Source organism: Vigna umbellata, chromosome 8 (genome assembly GCF_029865625.1).
Source record: "Vigna umbellata cultivar VRB3 chromosome 8, Vumbellata_1.0, whole genome shotgun sequence".
Lineage (NCBI taxonomy): Eukaryota > Viridiplantae > Streptophyta > Magnoliopsida > Fabales > Fabaceae > Vigna > Vigna umbellata.
This window is the reverse complement of record NC_142172.1, coordinates 46456601-46479210: the sequence shown is the minus strand read 5'-3', so window position 1 is coordinate 46479210 and position 22610 is coordinate 46456601. Positions and strand designations below refer to the sequence as shown.

General features: G+C 31.2%; 4 protein-coding genes across 6 annotated transcripts; 2 read left to right on the top strand and 2 right to left on the bottom strand.

Moving 5' to 3' along the window:
• Positions 1 to 1004: 1004 nt before the first annotated feature.
• PDE337 (VQ motif-containing protein) lies at positions 1005 to 2089 on the top strand. Its single transcript, XM_047308617.2, has one exon. It carries the CDS (start codon positions 1130 to 1132, stop codon positions 1712 to 1714), a length of 585 nt encoding a protein of 194 aa, XP_047164573.1. The 5' UTR covers positions 1005 to 1129; the 3' UTR covers positions 1715 to 2089.
• Positions 2090 to 7618: 5529 nt separating this feature from the next.
• LOC124834062 (uncharacterized) lies at positions 7619 to 8511 on the bottom strand. The gene has a single exon (XM_047308663.2). It carries the CDS (start codon positions 8452 to 8454, stop codon positions 7672 to 7674), a length of 783 nt encoding a protein of 260 aa, XP_047164619.1. The 5' UTR covers positions 8455 to 8511; the 3' UTR covers positions 7619 to 7671.
• A 3066-nt stretch (positions 8512 to 11577) lies between these two features.
• ENDO2 (endonuclease 2) lies at positions 11578 to 13699 on the top strand. The gene is made up of 9 exons (XM_047308809.2): positions 11578 to 11811; positions 11920 to 12094; positions 12358 to 12456; positions 12567 to 12622; positions 12721 to 12804; positions 12889 to 12981; positions 13049 to 13116; positions 13290 to 13363; positions 13444 to 13699. Exons 1-9 carry the CDS (start codon positions 11701 to 11703, stop codon positions 13536 to 13538), a joined length of 855 nt encoding a protein of 284 aa, XP_047164765.1. The 5' UTR covers positions 11578 to 11700; the 3' UTR covers positions 13539 to 13699.
• Positions 13700 to 14387: 688 nt separating this feature from the next.
• On the bottom strand, positions 14388 to 22610 carry LOC124834158 (membrane-bound O-acyltransferase gup1-like). 3 transcript variants are annotated; one of them, XM_047308791.2, is made up of 20 exons: positions 22432 to 22610; positions 22172 to 22328; positions 22002 to 22060; positions 21708 to 21889; positions 21564 to 21612; positions 20452 to 20555; positions 20301 to 20365; positions 19848 to 19918; positions 19261 to 19320; positions 18992 to 19105; positions 16684 to 16808; positions 16535 to 16586; positions 16301 to 16363; positions 16109 to 16218; positions 15937 to 16029; positions 15756 to 15837; positions 15584 to 15661; positions 14971 to 15046; positions 14841 to 14890; positions 14388 to 14737 (listed from the first exon to the last, which is right to left on the bottom strand). In XM_047308791.2, exons 2-20 carry the CDS (start codon positions 22293 to 22295, stop codon positions 14696 to 14698), a joined length of 1599 nt encoding a protein of 532 aa, XP_047164747.1. In that variant the 5' UTR covers positions 22296 to 22328; positions 22432 to 22610; the 3' UTR covers positions 14388 to 14695. The 3 variants fall into 3 exon arrangements, with proteins under 3 accessions (XP_047164747.1, XP_087953862.1, XP_087953863.1); XM_088097736.1 differs by lacking the exon at positions 19261 to 19320; XM_088097737.1 differs by lacking the exon at positions 22432 to 22610 and having other exon boundaries at positions 21708 to 21879; positions 22172 to 22253.

The following is a 22610-nucleotide window of genomic DNA, read 5'->3' as shown; positions in this document are numbered from 1 at the left end:
TGTGTGATCCAGTAAGCATAAACTTTCTGAACTCTTTATTGATTATTATTAGGGAAGCTAAGGTTCTAATCTATCTCAAAGTTAGGTATGTTTGAAATTTCTATTATAAAGGAAAAATAGAATGAGGACAAAATTTTCCTTTTTAAACAAGAGAATTATATCCCAATTATAAAATATCTTGTATTGATTAGTTTATTAATTTTTATAATAATTATTATAAAAATAAACTAAACAAGTAAATTAAGCAATATTCATTGTCATTTCCGTGTTCCTTCCAAACCTCAAGCCGAAAACATACGCTGTCCATTGTCAACAAAGAACACAGACACAAACCTCGGCTGCCAAGCTATTCTGCATCATTCAAACCTTATTTTAATGTTTTTCAAAACGGGATAGTTTGATTTTGTAAAATTCAAACTGAAGTTAGAGTATATCCATAGCCAGAGGAATGGAAAAGTAACAGAGATCTCAGAGTAAAATAATATACAAGGGAAAACCAAATAAATTTGAAGACTCAATCCGTGTTCGATGTAATTTTAGTGGCAGAAGAAAAATGAGATTGAGTTGAAGAAGGTGAAAAGTTGTGCTTCTGCGTCATCTGCCTGCGGGCGACTATGGAGGTACCAAGCGTGGAAGCGAAACGTATTACAGTATACAAACAAAATCAACAACCAACCCACCAGAATAGTAATACAATACTCCTCTTCCAACATTATTTTATTTTGGTTCAAATCAACAACTTTCTTGCTTTATACACGCCTCCTTGGTCAGTTTAATTTTTTTTAATCATGCTACTAGTCATATTATTAATCAGGTAAAACAATCTTTTAGCTACTAAATAATTACGATTCAAGCACACCAGCAGTCAAATCAAAAAACACAACTCATTATCTATTGGATAAAACATTATCTATATTTCCTATTGACAAATATGAACTGTGGCTTTATAAAGTGTCAACGGTCGTAGTTGTAGGCTATTAAGATTTCTCCTTCCCAATCTCATTCTCTGTATATATATATAAACCCACCTTTCTATTCTTTCCCAATAAACCAGTTTCGTGCTTTTCCATTTTTCATCAAACATTTTGACACACATTTTTCGCATTGGTTTATTGAGTTGAAGTTTAAGATGAGGCCTGGTGCGGAGTTGTATTTCTTTCAAGAACAGCCAAAGAAGGTGATCAATGGTCCTCGTCCTTCTCCTTTGATGATCAACAAAGATTCCCACATGATACGAAAGTCTTCAAGGTGTGTCGATGCACAAATCAATCTCCAGAGGCCACAGAGGATTAAACCCATCATCATTTACACTCAATCACCCAAGGTTATCCATACCAAGGCTAAAGATTTCATGGCTCTTGTTCAGAGACTCACTGGTAGGTCAAGCACCAGTCACAACGTGTCCACTGCTTCACTGCCTCAAGACACCTCTGAGAATCTTGGATCATATTTGTCTGATGGTTCCAACAACAACAGTAATGAAACAAGTTCAGCGAGGGGTGGTGAGAATTTGATAGAGAATGGTGCAATCGTTCCATGTAGTCCTTCTCACCTGGATTTTGCTGATATGCCACTTTTCACTCCAAATCCATCGGATCTCTTTTCCTCATCTCGGTCATCGGTGTTTAAATATTCTGATTCCCCATATGGGGTTTTGGGAAGTTTGATATCCCCTTCGGCTTTGGAATTCATGAAAGAACTGTCTGAATATTGATACCAACTCATTTGGGTGTTCATATTTGCTGGAGGGTTCAACTTGGTCTCGTTAAGTAATAGTTCAGTTTCTATGCTGAAATAGGTTGGTCTCTTTAGCCTTATTTCTTTCTTCTGTAAATTTTGTTGTATTAGTGTGACGGAGCCGAACAACTGCGACACTGGCTACCATCAAATTAGTGTGATCTATAGGCAGATTTAATTCAATTCATTCTTTCTGAACATGAGAAGAATATGTTCATCAGTTTCATTTGTTAGTGTAATTTCATCTCCCTTTCGTGTTCTGCTTTCATGTTCCTCTTTCGCTGCATAAAAACTGCTGATCGATCTGTAATCTTGTTTCTTCATATGCAAGCGTTTATAATATACCTCACTTCCTAATTCCCATTTCATCAGTTGTCTATAATTATTGGATCTGTTTCATACAAACATTTGGTCAGTCAACGCCGAGACAATTGTACAAGGTTCTCGGATCACTGTCTGGTTTGGCATTTTTGTCAACATATTACTTGAGTTATCTTGTTTCAAGTTTGGAAGATTTGTATCTTCAAAAGAAAAGTCAACTCCTTCGTTATTATCATATCATTTTCTTCGCTACGACTTGATTTATTTTAATGATGTGTTACTAATATTTAACATTTGCATACAGTTGTAGCTGATCATAGCTCCACCCACCTCCATATATATATATATATATTCTCGTTCGTTTCCTTACAGATCAGTTAATTAATAACAAAAGTTGTGGTTCGAAAACATGGTAATAATATATAAATGATAATATAGCGAGACAGATACGTGTCACTTAGGGTTTATTATGATAGCTAACAATGACTGGGCTTGGAAATTAACACATTTAAGAAAATTTTATTGGATGTTTTGGGGCTTATCTTTAATTGTTGAAGGAGACAAAAGATAATATTGATATAGACATTTGATGCTAAATCTTAGAGGGTGGTCTAGATTGAACTTTTTAGTTGAAAAAAGTTTGCAGTGCTGAAGTCTACGCTTGACTAGAAGCATTGCTAGTGTGAGAAAACCTTAATTGGTCTTGGAATGAATGGTAGAATTTCAAGCAGAAATATTTGACTCTGGCAGTACATGCACACACAGGGACATTTTCTTTAAGGAGAGGGCATTGCCTTTAACACCAACAGATTAATACAAAAAATTCTATCACCAAATAAAATTAGCCACGGACAAAAAAACTGATATGCTTCAGTAGTTTAAACGACTTATTTCCCTGTGAACAGAATATCAGATATTGCATGTGTTTTTGTCAAATATCTAATTTTGTTATATACTTTATATTTTTTTTTACTTTTTGAAAAGTGTTTATGGATGTATGTAAATACTCGTATATAGATTCTGAAAGAGTTCATGAGTCAGTAACAAAACGAGTTTCAACCGAATAAGACAAATAATTGATAGCTATTAACCATTCTCATCTCACCATCATTACTTATTTTACCTAATTTGTTTTAACTGTATAGGTGAATACGTATACATTTTTTTTCCATGAGATTATCCTTTAAATACTATAGACTTAATGAGACGGATGATCGATGTTTCGGAGAATCGAGAGTTATTTCTTAACAACTTTATATTGTTATTTTCTTCTATTTGAGAGACTGAGTATATGTTAGAAGCACTTCGACAGGTAATTATATTTATCAATTATTATAATTAAGTCTTAATGATTTAATAAATACAATCACTTTTTTTTTAATTTTTTTATATTTTATAAATTTTGAAATCGATTTTTCCATGAATCTTGCCTCTAAAATCTTAAAAGACATTTTGTCGAAGGTTGACCAACCATATGTAATGAGCGCATTGACCAAACAATTTATACGATACAATGTGATTTTTGTTTGTGTGAGAAATTGTTCTTTATAATTTATGAGAAATAGTTGAATGATTTCTTCTTATCATCATAAATTTGATTGAACTGGAAAAGGGACAACTAAGAAAAAACAAGCGATATGAGGAGGGAAACAGTGAATTGAGTATATTATATCGTATGTATAACTTAATTTTGACATTTCAGAAGCAACATTTGAAGGGATACGTTGTGCTATTTTGATATCAGAAAAAAAGATACTACGAGGAAAGGACTGCTTGAGTTCCAGGGTCGCCTTCAATGACTAACGAAACAAAGATCACTTCTTTGTAGTTTCTTGATTGAAAAACTTAAAGTCAATATATAGATTCTATTTTAGAGACATATTAACTCTTTTATTAAAAAGTATTATTATACACATAGTCAATTTCTGAGAGATGAAATTTATTTGAGATTGTGGTGTTAAGTCTAATGATATTTGGATTCGGATTTGAAATAAGGTCTTTTAGCTTTATGCTCTTAATACGTTAAGGTTAAGGGAATTGTATGGTATTAGACTTAATGATGATTGAAACAATAAATCTAAACACTGATTGAGACTCCAGGTTTAATGTCGATTAAGGTAATGATTTAATAGGAATGAAGTTACTAATGTTTGAAAGCAGCAGAAAAGTCATATAATGAAGGAAAAATATTTAAGGTTTTGGCTATAACATTAATAGATGGCTATAACATTTATCTCTTCCAACTTAATAAAAAATCATCCATCTTTTGTTTTAAAATAAATATATATTTTTTCCATATTTTGAATGAAACGATATTCACACTCTTTAATTTTTAAATACACATTAACTTTCTTTGTATTGAAAATAAATAAATATTCATTGTAACTTAGTACAATTTTAAATAAAACACTTTTATAATAAGATGCTATTACAAATTATTATTATTATTATTAGTAATAGTATTATATAAAATAAACAATACAAATTATGTTTAATTATATAATATTGTATATATTTTTTTAAAATATGTCAAACGTGGAAAAAAATATTTGTCATAATTTCTTGCGTCAACTATTAAGATATAATTTCTAAAAATGTAATTCATATTCGAATATTTAAGATATTTCAAGAAAATATAATTTTAAAAAATGTACTTCTTATTTTAATTTATCATGATTTCTTGTGTCAAATCCTATACTAAAATCAAATCTTATACTAATTCTCACAAACTTTAGTTCCAAATACAGTCTCACTTACCTTCAAATCCACTCAAATAAACAACAAAAAATTTATCTTTAAATCCTCTCAAATCCATTCAATCACTCTCCCCAAATTCATTCAAGTGAACAAAACCTTAGATTTTTGGAATCTTAAAAACAAACAATACCAATGCTTAATGTATGGTTTAAATTTTCTTATGTTTTTTTTTTATGAAAAATCATGCTCATAAATTAATTAATTTGAATTTTATTCATAAAAAATTTAATGTTTTATTCTTTTTTTTATTATAGATATAATTAGTTTATTTTCAATAAGCGTGATTTTTATCATGAGTTTAAAGTCGTTTGTTCTTTATATTTATTTATTTTAATAAATTTACAAATGATTCATGTAAAACATCCTAAATTAACAAATTAAAACCGTTAATTTAGATTATTATATAAATAATAAATATCAGTATAAAATAGTAAATTTATATATATTATGTATTGACATTTCTGAAAAATTTGTAGATATTTTTTTTAAATTAAAAAAAAAAAGACATTTCATATTGATGAGAAATAATTGATGAATAGCGTAGTATAAAGATGTACACCTATGTCTTCCTATTAGCAAATTTTCACATTGTGCTAGATAAAAATCATAACCACAAAATTAGTAAGCATAAGCTAGTGAATATTGCCCATAATTCTAATAATAAAAGATTCAATAATTCCAATCAATATCTAATATATTATACCATCTTCATAGCATACACAATCAATTAAACAATTAATTTTACTTCACACATAATATTCATCTTTCACTCTTAGATTAAGAATTCAATAACAATCATCAAATATTTATGTAATACAATTATCATGTCTTAATACTCATAATTCATTCATAACATAAACATATGAATTTTTCTTTTGGAAGGTCAATGTGATGAGTGATTGAGAGATTATGCACTTATCATGTTTCTCTCCAACCTTTCAAAAACTACTATGGGTTTGAGAATTAGAACTTGCAATCACAATCAAACCATGACAGGGTAAATTTCTATATTCGTGATATAAAAACCTTCACTGGCTCTCACCACTAAAAATTATACTCTACATGTGTATGATACTAGCCGAACCAGTATAGCTCCCACACAAAATCTCATCTCCATACACTACCTATCATTATTTCACATCAAAATATTTCATTCTATAAGTTACAATAATTCACAATAACATATAAAAATTCACATAGTTTACTCTACCATAATATCTTCAACCAAAGACCTCTAATTGACAATCACAATGGTTAAAGTAAAGAACTATGTTACAAAATTATGTATAAAAATTTTAGCCAAATTCAACCGTTAACAAATTAGAAAAAGGATTTTTACCGTAACAATACAAAACATCAAAAACAAAGTGACATTCATATTTCTCTAAAAAATGAGAAAATCATTTCTCTAACTACAGATATCTAATTATTGATCATGATGATCAAAATGCAAAATTAGATTTCATGGAATATCTTTCAAATTTTTAACCTGATATAATGGTTAAATAATTGGAAATATAGATTTTACAAAAATAACTCTCAAAAAACAGGATATGATGTTCAACTCCCTAAAATTGTGAAACTGACTTCAATAAACACAAATCTCTAATAAAAGATTTCAACGTCAAGGTTGAAGAAATATATGTTACAAAAACCGTGTATAAAAGATTCAAGTCAATCCAACAATTAGAAAAGTATAAATGAGGGTTTTATTGAAACAATTCCAAATAAAGAAAAACAAAGTGACCTTTAGATTTCTCTCAAAATTGCAAAAGTTATTTCTTTGATCATAGACTTCTAATTATCAATCATAGCAGTTAGATTGAAAAAATATATGTTATGAATTATGTGTAAATTTTTTTGTTCCATTTAATAGTTAAAATTAAAAAAAAAAGGTTTTAATGAGATTACACACATTTCAATATTTTAAATCTCATTCCATTAATTCATTAGGATTACTCCAAATAAGCTTTACTCAGTGATTTTATCAAGATAACTCATAACTTTATATAATTAAAATATTATACACTAGAAATAAATAAAACCAAATAATATATAACAAGAATCAATTTACACTACAATAATTCATGGAAAGCATACAAATATAAAACATATCATAACATTCCAAATAAACCTAAACTCATATTACACAATACTCTTAGCTTCTCTTACTTCAACACAATCTCAAAAATCTATATATTTTAGTATCCAAATCAGTAACCTCTAACTAAAAACTATAAAACCAAACTCTAATCAGTGAAGAATGATTATGTGTAATTATTATTATATTGTTTTTTTATTCAAGTTTTGAAATTTTTGACATAGACAAATGGGACAAAGGTAGGTCATGGATTATAACTTTACAAAGTGGAATGATCATAAGACTATGACATATGTATATAAAATATAAAAATAAGTAAGTGTGGTTCATGGTGTTGCAATCGATAAAGTTTGAAATTCAATATAACAAGTACTTATGACATTATTTGAAAAAGAATAGTATTTCAAATTTATTTGATTATATAATGAAATATTATTATTTAATAATAATACATTTATACGTGTTTATAATGTAATAATTATTTAAAAATTATATGAACAATAGTTTATATTTAGTTAAATGCATAAAACAGTTTTATATATTTACTTTAAACTTTTTTAACTTATTCTTTTCGTATAATATTTGATAGCATTTGTTGATACATCCAACACTTTTACGCGAACCCATTAAGAATGGCCTGATAGTAAAAAGTTAGGAAATTTATGCAAAATCTTATAGAAATAAATTTTATTGCCATTACTCTTGTACATGAGGGAAAATGCCGTACAAATAAATAATTTATAATATTTAAATTTTTATAATGAATGAATTTGGCCATCACAGATCCAGTGTGAATCCCTTACCTTTTCCAACGGCGACTTCGCTTTTCTGATGTCACCAACCGTCATCCCGTAACCGCCGTTATCTCTGACGAAAACCTTGTGTATTTCGCACGATTCAACTCCAACGGCCTTTCCAAGGCTCGGACCCCACTCCGCCATCACCGCCGGTATCCGTCGTCGGAGCCGCGCGTCCCAAACCCTCATCGCTAAATTACCCGCCGCATTTTCTCCGGCTGAAACCAACACCGCCTGATTAGGGCAGAGTCCATGTTCTCCACGGTAAACGGACACCACATTTTCATTGGAGGAAGAACATGAACGGTCAAACCCTAGCCCAAGCCCTATAGAGTCCCATAACTTTACGACGCTTTTCGTGTTGGCGATTTCCGAAAGCGACAAGAAATCACCAAAGCTAGGACGTCGTAGGAACTGAGGATCGTCGTTTGTAGAACCTCCCATTCTGAAACACTCGTTCGTTCTTTCTTCTTGTTTTTCTTCTTCTTGGTCGTCTTCGAGCTCCGATGTTGAAGATGCCGCGTCATCGTGGTCGTCATCTTCGGTATCAGAGTAATCATAATCGGCGGTGATGAGAGGGATGGAAGTGGTGGTCTGGCGGAAGCGGAGAATGAGAAGGGTGGCGAGAAGCGTGAGAATGAGAGGACCCCATTTGCAGAAGGTGTAAGCTAAGGAAGGAGATTGAAGGTGAGAGAAGAAATTTAGATTTTGGTGGTACAGAGAGAGAGAGTGTGTAAACATTGTTTGGGTTTTGTTGTGGAAAGAATAACTGGGAAAGGAGAAGTGTGTAGATAAGTATATAAATATGTATGTTGTAAGATAAGGAGAAGGAGGAGGGATAAGAGTTTGTAGGTGGGATGACGGTGGATATGTTCTAAGTTTGGAACAATCCTTGTGTTTGTTTATACAATGTAAGAGTAGTTTATGTTTCCTTTTGGAACATTTCAATTCCACCTTAGTTTTTGTTTCTCTATCCACATTTATCTCGTGCATTATAAATGCTTTCAACTGCATATTCTAAGAAGACAGAAAAACGGTAAAACCAAAGCACAAGTTGTGTATTACGTGCACAAGTCTGTTGCATGGAATTCATTCTCTCCCAACTACTCCAATTTTGTCTTCTGCGATTGGAGTATATCAATGTCCATACATACCACTATTCTACAATGTTCCAAATATATTATTATTTTTTTAAAATTATATATAATGATTTAATTTACTATTTTATTATTGAAAATTAGTTGTTTAAAAGTTAATTGGGTTTCAAAATACCATTTTATTTTAACATTCGCTTTGTCACACTAATATTATATCATTTCAATGTTATTAGTATATACCTGTTATTTTATATTATTAATTCATATTATTATATAATTATTAATTTATGTTTCTCAACATTTGATTTTTTTTTTGGTATATGATTAAAAACACATTAATTAATTAATAAATGTAAACTGCAATATTTATTAATATCAATTTCAATTGATTTAGTATTTTATTAATATGTATAAATTAGTAATACCTATGTACGTACGCAAATAAAAGTATAAATATTTCATCTGTTACATTTATTTACTTCTGATTATAAGAAGTATTATTTATATTTTATAATTGTACTTCTACTTAGTAATAACAAATATGTAAGTTATTTGTAATATATATTCTTTACTTAATAAGATTGCCTGTTGTTGTGTTTGGATAAGATAATTAGTACGATTGTTTAATGTTATGTTTGTTAGCGTGCGTTAATTTAGAAAGGTTATATTTAGAAGGGTTTGGATGCGTTTAGGTTTAGGGTTTGAATGCATTATATTTGAATAAAATAATTAAAAATGAATTGAAATTTAAGAAATTTTGAAATGTATTTTTAAATGAGTAAAATAGAATTTTTTTAAATATTTTACCAAGTATAAGAAACTTGAAGTTTCACTTTTTTTTTTCATTTTTCTTATTTATTTTATTCACTAAGGTTAAGTTGAGTTGACATGAGTTTTAGGATGAGTTGAGTCAAAGTTTAAGATAAATTGGTCGGACCGAAAGTCGAATCAGGTTTATTAGGGTTGAAGAGATTGTTAGATTGCCCAAGAGTGTAAATCTTATCGAATCGACCATGCCAAAAATCAAGATGAGTCGGTCCATAATAATTAAGGTGAGTCAATCCAAGTTGAAAGTATAAATGATTCAGTTTGGGTCAAAGGTCATGTTCATTTGGCTAAGATAGAAGTTCGAGCCGATTTGAATCTAACCAAATGTCGATATGTGTTAATAGGCATAAGGATATGATTAGTTTGTCAGGGTTGTGACAAGTTGGCCTAAGAAGGTCCTAATAGGTCATTCTAAACCAAAGATTAAGACAAGTCAGCTCAGGTTGTAAGATGTGACTACTAGATTTGGATCGAAGATCGAGATAAGTCAACCTAAATTAAAAATTAAGTCGAGTCATTTTAATGTAAAGATTGAGAACTGAAAATCAAAATAAATTGACTTGAGATGAAAGATATGATTGAATATCAAAATATTTAAAAAATTAAATTACTTTATGAAAACAAGAAATAAAAAATCCAAGATATTTCCATCACTCCATACTATCAAACTATTTAACAATTTATTCAATTATTATGTATTTATTTTTTTAATGATTACATTTCTTTATCCTAACACAACATAATAGTTTTATTAAGGAAAATGATACTTGAACAACCATTTTTGACAACATTTAGACACGCGCACACATGTCAAAATCTGAGTGGTCCATTTTCATTTAATTTTTCCAACTGGACCACTCAGATTTTGACACGTGTGCGCGTGTCTAAATGTTGTCAAAAATGGTTGTTCAAGTGTCATTTTCCGTTTTATTAATGTTAGATAGGGTATAGTTAAAGTCCACTCTCCCTACTTTTAATTTGATATATTGTTATTTATTATGTTAATTATTTTTAATTTAATTACATAAAAAATAAAAATTAATTCTGAAAATATTAAAAATATAAGAATAATAATATTTATTATCTTTACAAAATTAAAAATAAACAATAATAGATAAAAATAAATTAACAATAATAATAAAATACATATTAAAAATATAATAAATAAAAAAATTAAATAAACTAAGTTAAAAATCAAATAAATTAGCTTGTTAAATATAAGTTAAAATTTATTTAAATTAGCTATTTTATTAAATATTTTTATCTTAGTTAAATTAGCTTGTAGGCTAAGAACAAACTTACTGTGTTATCAAAAACGTTCTTAATTAAAACATGTTTTTTTTTTTTCAATTCATTTATTTTTTATTAATTTCTTTTCTGACTTTTAGAACGTTCAACTTTTCATAAGTATATTAATTAATAATTAATTTTATACTGAACATAAATACAGAAAATTTAAAAGATAACGTTTTATTAATAGGCAAATAAAAAGTGAAAAGATGTCCATAGCAATAAAAACTTTTTACAGGTGTGAGACTCTAGTTCTAAAATATAACCATTACATTTGGATAATCGAATAAGGTCAATATGTTACAAGATCATAAATGCAATAATTACAAAATTAATCGGTTTGATTACATTGCGAATCTCATATATATTCATTAATTCCAAATTAACATTTCTGAGATTATTTCTATATTCTTAAGGTCATTTTGGTCACTAGGCAATTTTGTGAATAATAAAGAATTATGTAAAAGAAACTATAGAAGTTATATATGTTTTAGACTTATTCGTGTGCAAAATAAAATTGCAAAAACTTATTTTGTTATTTTAGTATTGAGAAAACCGTGATTTTAATCCGAGTTAAACCGATGAATAAAATATGTGCCTTTCTTTTCATTTGATTTGAACCGTAAAGCACACTCCAAGTTGACGTAACGCAAACAATGTGCACTCTATTCACACAATTCGAACTGAAAATGAAGAAATCAGGTCTCTCCCACGCACTTATAAATAAGTGTAGAGGTGGTTCAGGAATTGCATAGTTCTGTGAAGGAGGAAGATGATGTGCTACAAAATCCAGTTATTGGTCACACTTTCATTTATTCTTTTGCTTCCAAACACCAAAGGATGGGGAGAAGATGGCCACGCCATAGTTTGTAGGATTGCTCAGGTCACCAATCACTTTATTTCTTCTGTTGCTTTCATTCATTCTCCCTATGAGTGCTGCTGTGTGTTTAAATATATGCATCATCACTTAATTTCCTCTTTCTATGAACAGTCTCGCCTCAGCGATTCAGCAGCAGATGCTGTGAAAAATCTGCTGCCAAAATATGCACAAAACGACTTGGCGAGCGTGTGTTCATGGGCTGATCGTGTCAGGTTTTATTTGCACTGGTCTTCTGCATTGCACTTTGCTGATACGCCAGACAAGCTTTGCAATTTTCAGTATGACAGTAAGTTCATTTCTCATGTTCTGCTCCTAATTTTTTATCCATGTTTGTCCCGCTTAGGATTTTGGTATTTATTTTCTGTGTCTGTGTTAAATAATCTAACACTATTATAGGATACATTATTTGTACAGTTCTGCAAAATTATCAATTTCTGAGTGCAGAATCTCAAAAATCAGATTCGCTTTTGGGATTCTGAAATTTATAGATTAGAAATCCGGTGAAGGGGGTGATGTGGGATAGTTTTGATCAGTTGTCTGAAAATTCAGGGGATTGCAAGGATCAGGATGGTGAGAAGGGAAGATGTGTTGTGGGAGCGATTAAGAATTACACAGACCAGCTCCTGGACTATGGCAAAGACTCTCAATGTAAACCATTGCTTGAGCTTACAACCTCTATTTGTTTCCCTATTGTTTTGTTTATATCTTATTCTCTCACTGACCAAATTCTTATTGAATTGGTGAAATCATAATATCAGATAACCTCACACAAGCTCTTCTTTTCCTCTCTCATTTTATGGGAGATGTACATCAGGTGAGCATGATAAAGCACCAAAAGCACCATATACTAAGCTAGCATCTGACTTTGCAATTTAGTTATTGTAATGGCTCTTTTGCATGGTTAATCTGCAGCCTCTACATGTGGGATTTACCTCTGACAAAGGAGGCAATTTAATTAACATTCACTGGTACAGAAGGAAGCAAAATCTTCACCATGTAAATCTAATTCTCAGGTTCATTCACTACTACTGTATGATCTATTTCACCATCTACTCTACTCACCAATTTTTTGCTACACAGGTTTGGGACGTCAACATAATTGAAACCGCCGAAGAAAGATTCTATGACTCAGACATAAATAGCTTCACCAAAGCCATTCAAGAGAATATAACGGTATTTTATCCCAATGGATGATACTTCTTATCAAAGTTTGATGCTTACTCCAAATTCTCTGAAACAGAAAACATGGTCTGATCAAGTACGCGGATGGGAAACCTGCAATTCTAAGGAAACTACTTGCCCAGATATGTATGCCTTTTGATCTATCCCAAAGCTAATTTCTTCATCACCAGTATCCGTTCAAAAAATTATAATTTATTATTTTTGCATTACAAGAAAAATATTGTACCCAACTCCTATAGTTGGTCTACATATGTTATTGAAATATATCTGTTTGATAAACTTTAGTGGGTTTTTTTCAGATATGCTTCTGAAGGCATTCAAGCTGCCTGCAAATGGGCATATAAAGATGCTCCTGAAGGTTCAGTGCTAGAAGGTAAGATAGTAAGTATGTGAAGTGTAGGTTTGATTGACTTTTACAGTTTATCTCACAATATCTGAAATAATGCTCTGCAGACGATTACTTTCTATCACGTTTGCCAGAGGTCAGTTTGCGATTAGCTCAAGGAGGAGTTCGATTGGCTGCAACTCTCAATCGTATTTTTGGCTGATGTAACATGTTATGGAATGTGTCTTTAGCAAAATGTATATTCATTGGAAGAGAATAAAGTTTGCAGCAATAATTGTACTCTATGCATCGAAAAGTTTTCCTAATTTGATTCTTTATGCACTTGGCTCTTAACTTAACCAAAAGGATTAGTTCATCGTACAATTAAGTTATGACTCTTATTCTGTCTCTTAGGTTCTTGTCCGTTTTATTCTGTACAGATACTTTTTGGATTTTAACATTTATATGAAAATATATTTTCTTTCTTATCCTTATTCAATCAATTCAAATTTAATTTAATTCAATTAAAAAATGTAACAGTTTATTTCATATATCTTAAAAAACCTCCAGTGTATATTTTTTAATTGAATTATGTTAAATTACATTTAAGTTAATAAGATTAGAAGAAGGAAAATCAAAACTGTGTAGAATCATGGAAAGTTTCATTGCACATGAAAAATATCTAAATTCAAATAATATGATTATGACAACAAAATAAGAGGAAGATTAATCCAATAAAACCAATGTCACATATAGCTTGTCAAAAAACAATAAGTTTATTTAGTTTTCTTAATTTCTTAAATTAACGAGTGACTTTTTTAGTCATAGAAACGTGACATTATTAATATTTGTATTTTTTAAATATACAATTTAAAAAATTTCATGAAAAAAATATAAGTAATTTAATGTTTTATTTTCTTATATTTAATTATTTATTTCATAATAAGAATAATTTGTTATGGATTTGATATATTCTTTATGTATCTTTGAAAAACCAGATATTTTAGGTTATGAGAATGAGATAAACAAAACCATATCAGACAAATAAAACAGTCATTCCCCCAAAAAAGAGTTAACAGAATAATGGTGCTCACGAGAACTGAATATATCTTGAATTGGAAAAACATAAATGAAGAAAATAAAGCACAAACCGATGTAATAAGGTATCAAAATCAACAGATTTTCTTCATTTTTCCGCATTCTAAGACTATATGGTGTAAAACATTCGAAGGTATGGCTCCCAATTTAATGTACAATTCATCAGGAAATCTTTCATAAAAAGAAAGGCACCCGCAGACACCTCCAAGTCAAGCACATTTGGAACTCCTGACACAAAATGAATTTGAATATTTTCACATGGTCAAAAGTAATTGTCCCAGTTCAGGACAACCTTTGCTTAGCCTCGTCAATGTGGAACATAATCTGCAAATATGCAGGCAGAAGATAATTAAGGAAAATTGGAAAGGAGTAGAAGAAAAGTTTCAAAGGATTGAATACATAAAAATAAATGCTGAACATCTCAAACCTTTGTTCCAACGTAAAATGTCACAAGCATGCCACCAAGGACGGGCAAACCTGTGCCATGGAATTTCCAAATGAATTTTTTACTCTACTTGATTGCAATTAAGTTAAAAGGCTAAGGATAGTTGGCATACCTTCCTTGTGAAGGAAAGAAGAAAGCAGCCAGTTAATGCCTCCCGGTCCAACCACAAACCCAACAAGATTAGCCACCTGTCAAGAAATGTCACGGTATTTAAATTATATATGGACTATATTTTTGTTTTATAAACAAAATACAACCATTTCTACAGAACAGATATAATAAACAGTCAGCAGAGAAAAAAAGCATTAATAAGTCATTTTTCATCAACCATCCAAATGGAAAATACTGTCTTGATATGGTTCAGTGTACAGTGCAAGAAGCAGGACCTGGGACATAAATTTTAGCATGACTCTCTCTCTCTATATATATATACACACACACACACACAAATGTAGAAGTAGTGATCCATAAATAAACTTGACTCAGGTTCAATTTATATTGTGCGGGAATTTGAACGTCAAATTTGTTGTATAAAAGGCCTTGCACTGGATCATATGGTTCAATCAGATTACTTGTTGCATCATTAACTTGGCTCCTTTAAAAATCCTTCTTATACTTTCTCAGGTAGCCACCAGAGGCCACAAAATTGACGACGATGTTAAATTAAAATATAATAAATAAAGATTACGATATTCATAAATCTCTTAGGCTAGTCAGGGACAAACCATGAGGCACGTAATTGTGACTGCCCCAGCAACAGCACTGAGTTCACGAAATATGCATAGTCCAAAAGAACTTTGAGCCTGATAATCAAATTTACCTCCATGTTAGACAGCAAATCACAACTACAGATCAACGAAAATTTTAATAGCAGAAGAAAATTGTGCATATGAATACCTGAAAGGTTTTTCCTGCTGATTTAAAAACCAACTCAGGGATGAAGAATAAACAGGTCAACCATGCCCATGAAAGAAGCTTCCTAAGGTATATAAGAATAATCAAGCATAAAATATCTGATAAAAAACTGTGCAACTTTTATAGGTAGAAATGTTGAACTTCAACAATAAAGGGAACTTACCACTCTAAATCATGCCAGATTGCAACAAATGTGAATATAACCCACACATTTAGTAGCTTTTTCTTAGATCCACCAAGAGGAATGTAAATATACCTGAATTTCTTGCCAATCAAAATTTAAGTTATCTGGGAAAACAAAAAGGGAAAAATCCAGGAAAAATAATTGATTGCACCTCACAAGCCACTTGTTGAAGGAAGCATGCCAATTTTTCCAGAAGCCTTCCAAGTTGTGGCAGTTATTAATGCATTTTGGCATGTTTTCCGGAGCCTCAATTCCATTTATCTACAATTAATAACTCAAAATGACTTTCTTCAAATATGTATTTGGACATTTATGTGAAATTCTTATCGAGCAATTAACATACCAGTGACCAAAATCGGAAAAAGCGCCAGATCAATAAGAATTTTAGCCACATGAAGTTTAATACCTGGAACAAATAAATAGAAAAGATTGAGAAGGCAACATGCTGAACTAATTTAATTGTTATGATACAATAATAGCCCTTAAGCCTTATCCCACTAAATGAGGTTGGCTGTGTGATTTGGAGACGTGATTAGGCTTGTTAAACCACTTAATTGAGGAATGTATATTCTCTTACACCATATCCAATGATGAACACGTCCATAGGCGATAAGTGCTTCCATAAATCACTAGTTAATTAAGAAATCATTTCAGCAACCAAACAATGAAATTGGATTAAAAATTAAATATAACCCGAGGTCCTTTCCTGAATACTGAAGTTCTCACCTCTTAGCAAAGGCGTTATAGTAGCATAGATGAGTCATTAATTCCATGAGGATAATACTCAACATCCAGCGGAAACCATAAAGTATCACATTTCTAACCGAAATAGCGTTTTGAGGAACATCTAACTGCCAAAAAATAGAATAATATCATCAGCAAAACAGAAACTCAAGCAACTATTCAAAAGCACTCGACAGCAGTCAGTGACACGAGAATCAGTCAGAAATTGTTAAAGAGATAAAATGGGGCATTATGGACTGTGTAGGTCTCAATTAAACAACAGATAATATTATATGTACTGAGTCATAAAGACAAGGATTTACAGTTACCATGCTTGAATAATTATGTTTTAAGATACAACACTAAATCAACCCATAATCACCTTATTTACATTAGTCACCCTTTAGAGAATATAAATAATATGCATAAGCTTGTTACATATATAACTAATTCAAGGAAATGACTAGTGGAGACAGTTGCCAGTTGATCATTTAAATTGACAAAGCAATACCTCTTCGCCTTAAAGCTCATTTGTTTCCTTTTGCTTTTGTACAACTTAGAGAATTGGTACAATTACTTTTTACCAAGTTTACACTAGCACGACACCTTCTGAGGTGGCTTATGGCAGGAAATTACCAACAACCATACAATGTATTCAAGGTAAAACAGAAGTGAAACAAGCTGCCTATGAGTTGATTGAGAGCAGAAGTTTTTACACGGCATAAGACTTAAGGAAGATTGTTGATTTTCACTGACAATCAGAAAAGTTTCACATCAAGGGTTGCATCTATATCAAGTATATACCTCACAGGCAAGCATTGATCAAATCCTAAACTTGCTGCAAGGAACTTTGGTCCTTTTCAACTCTTCTCTAAACAAGGTGCTTTAGCTTCTAAACTGAAAAGAGCCCAGGACTCCACAATGTCTACCCCACTTTTCATAGTAGTATGGTGTTAGAAGACATCTTTTCATACACAAGCAGCGGCTTTTACTACAAGATTCTTCCATAATGGACCTCTAGCGAAACAGTGGTTAGTGGTACAATGGAAAACCCACTCTATCAATTGTCATAGGAGAGGAAGGTTTACACAAGTCCCAAAGCTAGAGATATAAGTTCCGGAGTCATGCTACATAGAAAGATCGATATGTTGGCAAGGTACTCTATCAATTCAGAGTTGGTTATGTATGCGGGTGGGAGAGATGGAGCATGAGGGGGAATTGTTAGATATATATCACGGGTATCTTGAGGAGAGGATCATTCTGAAAGCATCGGTTGCAGCATTTGTTGAATGAAAGCTAATCTTTGTAATGGTTATTGCTTCTAGAAACATATAATCAAAGATTGCTATTTCCTACAACTTGAATTGAAATCAGCAATCAGATCCCACTTCTCTGTGAATGTTTGTTGATTATGATTTTCTCTCCCTATCAGTCCCCCCTCAGTCTCTACGGACAGGGATGCTCTCCAACTGATTAACTCTTCTCATCATGTGTTCAACACTTGTGCTCAACACGTGCCCAAATCACCTTAAGTGAAAACTAATATTATTTTATATTGTTGGAAATCTTATATTGACTAAAGATATGATCAATAATGTAAGGACTAGAGATGTGACTAAATTATAGTATATAAATAGTTGTAAACCTTATCTTGCAAATCAATTTTTTAAAATTGAGTTAGACTTAAAGTCTACTTTCTAAGATCTATAATAAGAGCTACCCATATTTTCTCTAATGCATTTTTTTTTATCATAGTCCTATTTGAATAAGCTTCTCCGTAAGTAATTATAGCAGTTATAACCAGATTTGAACATATACATGGGCTAATTTTAGCTTATAGGATAAACTTGTCTCTTTTTTTTGTTTTATTCTCCATAAGGTTATGAAGAAACTTATTCAAAAAAGCACTTATACATAAGTTGTCTAGTATGTTTAATCTTAACTGTGTTGACTTTATTCCATTGCCGGCTTTTAACCATCCAATACTCCATTCCATGTAACATAGTAGGTATTAGATGTATGGTAAAAGTTTTCCTAAAATTTGAGTGCCTTTCGCTACAAATAATACATGAGGAACTTCTGCCCTACTCGAATCCTTTTGGTTATACCATCAAATTTCTAAACAATGACTATAAATGTGGTTTGTTTTCCAATTCAAAAAAATTACCTCTTGCATGTACATCTCCTTTTGAAAATAATACCATGATGGTTCATTTCCTCAATAGAGGTTTTAATAAGATCAAAACTATACACAATGTAATGGAAGTCAATAATGAAGCTTAAACCACCAAAATAACTTGCAGTCACAAACCTGTGAGGCAAAAGCATTGAAACTCAGTATTGGACCAGCGATATAAAGTGGTGCATATACCAAATAAGAAAGGTATGTGATATATCCAAACCTGTCATTGGGCAGACTTCTCTCCTGATAATGTTATTAAAATTAGAATTGGAAAACACGAGTTTAAAGGGTCAATAGAAATTATAGCTACATAAAAACATAAGAAAAGTAAAAAACATAACCAAGCAACTACAATAACTTTCACCTTGAGCTTGATTTTAACTAGCAGCTATCCTAACCTGTAAAACTTGATAGCATGATTTTCCGGATTTACAAATATGACAACGTTGATAATGCTTCTGCAAATATCAAAGAATTAGACAGTGGAAAATATATTTATTAATCATATTGATAACCAAAATCATAAAGCTACATAATTAATTAACAATGTACACTAGACATAAGTATTGCAAGCTGGGATGTTTCAAGTAATGGTCCAGAAAATGTCAAAAACGACCAATCAAGAAACATGAAGATGGCAACATAATAGGTTTTACCTAAAGGATATTAACTGACCAAGGCTGTTCCCAGTCCATATTCTAATCTGTAGAAAAATACAAAAACTACAACCTAAGAAAAGTAGTCTGCCCTTATGCACTAGTGGAGTGAAGCATTCAAGAAAAAAAAATTGAATAATAATCATGTACATTTATGTCTTTGAAGTAACATCAAGAATAACTCTTTATTAATAAAATTTCATAATAATTTGTCCCCAGCAATTATAATATATTGTCATTCTGAAAATATATTAGGTTACGAGTGAGGCTGCCCAACAGAATTTTATATTCAAAACAAACAAGCGCTATTTTCAGAAAGAAAGAAATACCTCCTGATCAAAATGAGAATCTCGATTAGTCCAGTGATAATCAAACCCGAAGCTTATCATGCGCAAAACAACTGCCACAAACATCTAAGCTTAAATATAAAGAAACATATATTAAGTTACCGATATTGTTACATTACATAATGGTATGAGAAATGAGAACAGAAAGATGTGTATAATTCATAAAAAGCAAAACAAAAAATAGAATTTAGATCACCAAATTTTAATATTCTTATCCATTAGTGTTCTAAATAACAAATCTGAGTAACATGACAACATTCAAAAGGTGAGGAGTGATTGAATTGGCATGATTTTATATGAATGCAGTGATGGGTGAGGAACAGTCCAACATGCGTGAATCATGGGACCAGTAATTGTAAGAATCACATATAAATGGATTATTTTGACTTTCTTGGATACCATAGGAACTCAATTAAATAATGAAAAAAAAAATACCAAAATTGAAGCATATATGCCACCTAAAGCTGCCTCGGTAATTTTCCAAAAATGCCCATTGTTGCCTGCAACGTAAATACATAATCTTAAGTCGAAATGGAATTACTCCTACAGATCAACGTATCAATGCAACGAATATTATGCTTGTTACCCAAATATAGAGAATGAATATCCTTCATAAATCCGATTACAGAGAAGAAACAATATGTTGTAACTCCAAACTATAAGTGGAAAGTACTCCTTCTGTGCAAATATCTGCTCAAACAGAAATAGTCTTACATGACAACTATGGAAAAGTTATAAATATGGTATTAAGTGCAACAACACAATGATTGACCAAAACATTATCTATTCAGGAACAAACGGTTTATGTTATGGTTACTTAAACATCAACGAAAATATGGTTAAAGCATCAAAAGTTGTTAGGTTCAGTTAATACTATTATACTGTCAATAAATATCCAGGACCAGAGTTGTGAGCCCAAGCTGATTTTTTATATTGTGATCTGTCATTACAGTTTTATGGATGCAAGGAAATATTTTCCCAGCCATAAAACAATTGTTTGGCCTCCAAACTCCAATATTTTTCCTTTTGGATGTACTTGTTCTTAAAATAAATTTATTGGAGCTTCAAGGTCAAACGGACCTGCCCTTCTACAATACCCAACCCCCCTCTGCCAAAAACATCTCCATATTCTCCATTGGAAAGACATTTCTCCCACATGAATCACAAGTCTCTCACTATACAGAACTTAGGAGACTGCACTCTTTAGAGCTGTCCTTCTTTAGAAGGTTGTCGACAATGCTTGCTGCAGGCTTCTGATGTAATAATTTTTACTATACTATTATTGTTTGGTAGAAGGTATTGATTTAAATAATCCATCATCCAATGGCACACCATTCTCACTAAAGTGTACTAAGTTTCAGAAATTCTAGAGTCCCAGCATTAGAAATCCAAACAGTTAGCAAGAAATAAATAAACAAAACAAAATCTTACATTTTGAGGAGGAGTATCATTCCTATGAGCAATACAAGAAATCAAATATAGATGTCTTTTTTATTACATTTTGTATATATATGACATGCAAATTAAAATAAAGCAGCCTGAGGGAAACTAATTTTAATGAAAAATAAATAAAAAACAGAACTGTTATGACATGTTGATAACTTTAAGTAGGCGATTAAAAATTTAAAATCAACAATGTTACAGGTTCCCAACTAGATATATTACAACTAATACGTATTCACTGTCCATTACACGCACCTTTACAAGAATAAAATTACCAGTAGCTATTGATAGGATAAAAACAATGCTGCAAATGAAACAAATTCAAGAGTCAGACTGAAGAAGGTAAAGAATAACAACAATGGAAGAAAAAACAACATCAAATTAAATTGTGTACCCTACCATGCTCCATGAAGATATGACAAGTAGGCCAAAGAAAATAAAAGCCACACAATGGACATTCCTCTAACTCTTAAATCAAAGAAAGCTTTCATCAAGTAGGCAAGAAGAGTGAAAATTCCAAAGACAAGAGTAAGAACGGGTATATTCCCTCTAAAATTCCTCCACTGAGCATCTGAAACATCCTTTACACAAAACAGAACAGCATGTGTGTTTGATCAGCAAGCAACATCACCATCTACTGAAATACTTACAACAGACAAAATATCATAATGACCAAAAAGAGCAGGATCATACATTGAGGTGATTAGCTAAAAGCCAACCCGGGCGTAAACCTGACAGCTGTTTGTAATAATCTACGAAAAACAAAACCCAAAGCACTCAATGCGCAGCAACTAAGCAAGTAGTACGAGTAAACACAAATACTGAAACAATATTATAAAGTAGAAAAGGAATAAAATATATACCGCGAGAGAGTTGAAGTGAACGGTTGATGATAATAACATAGAAAACGATTGCATAAATCACAAGAAACCACAATTCTTTTCGCTTCCAGTTCCCACTCTTACTGGAATTAGCAGATATAGCCATTTGCAAATTGACCTCTACCAATTTTTCGTTTCCCTGTTTTGGCAACAAGACAATTTTGCAAATTACTTCCACTTTTCATGCAAAATCAAATTAAAATTAACTTTGCGATGAAAACAAGCTTCAATAATTTATATACATTTAAGAAATTGGACGTGAAAATTGAAGTGGGAAGTCTTCAACTAATCGACGGAGAACAGAAAAGAGGTTCAGGGTTGGATGAAAAGTGAAAAGTGCGGTTCATGCTTTGGAGAAGACAAGATCTCTTACCATCACTCCTCTTTTTTTTATTATTTTTTTCCACCACCAGACCACAAA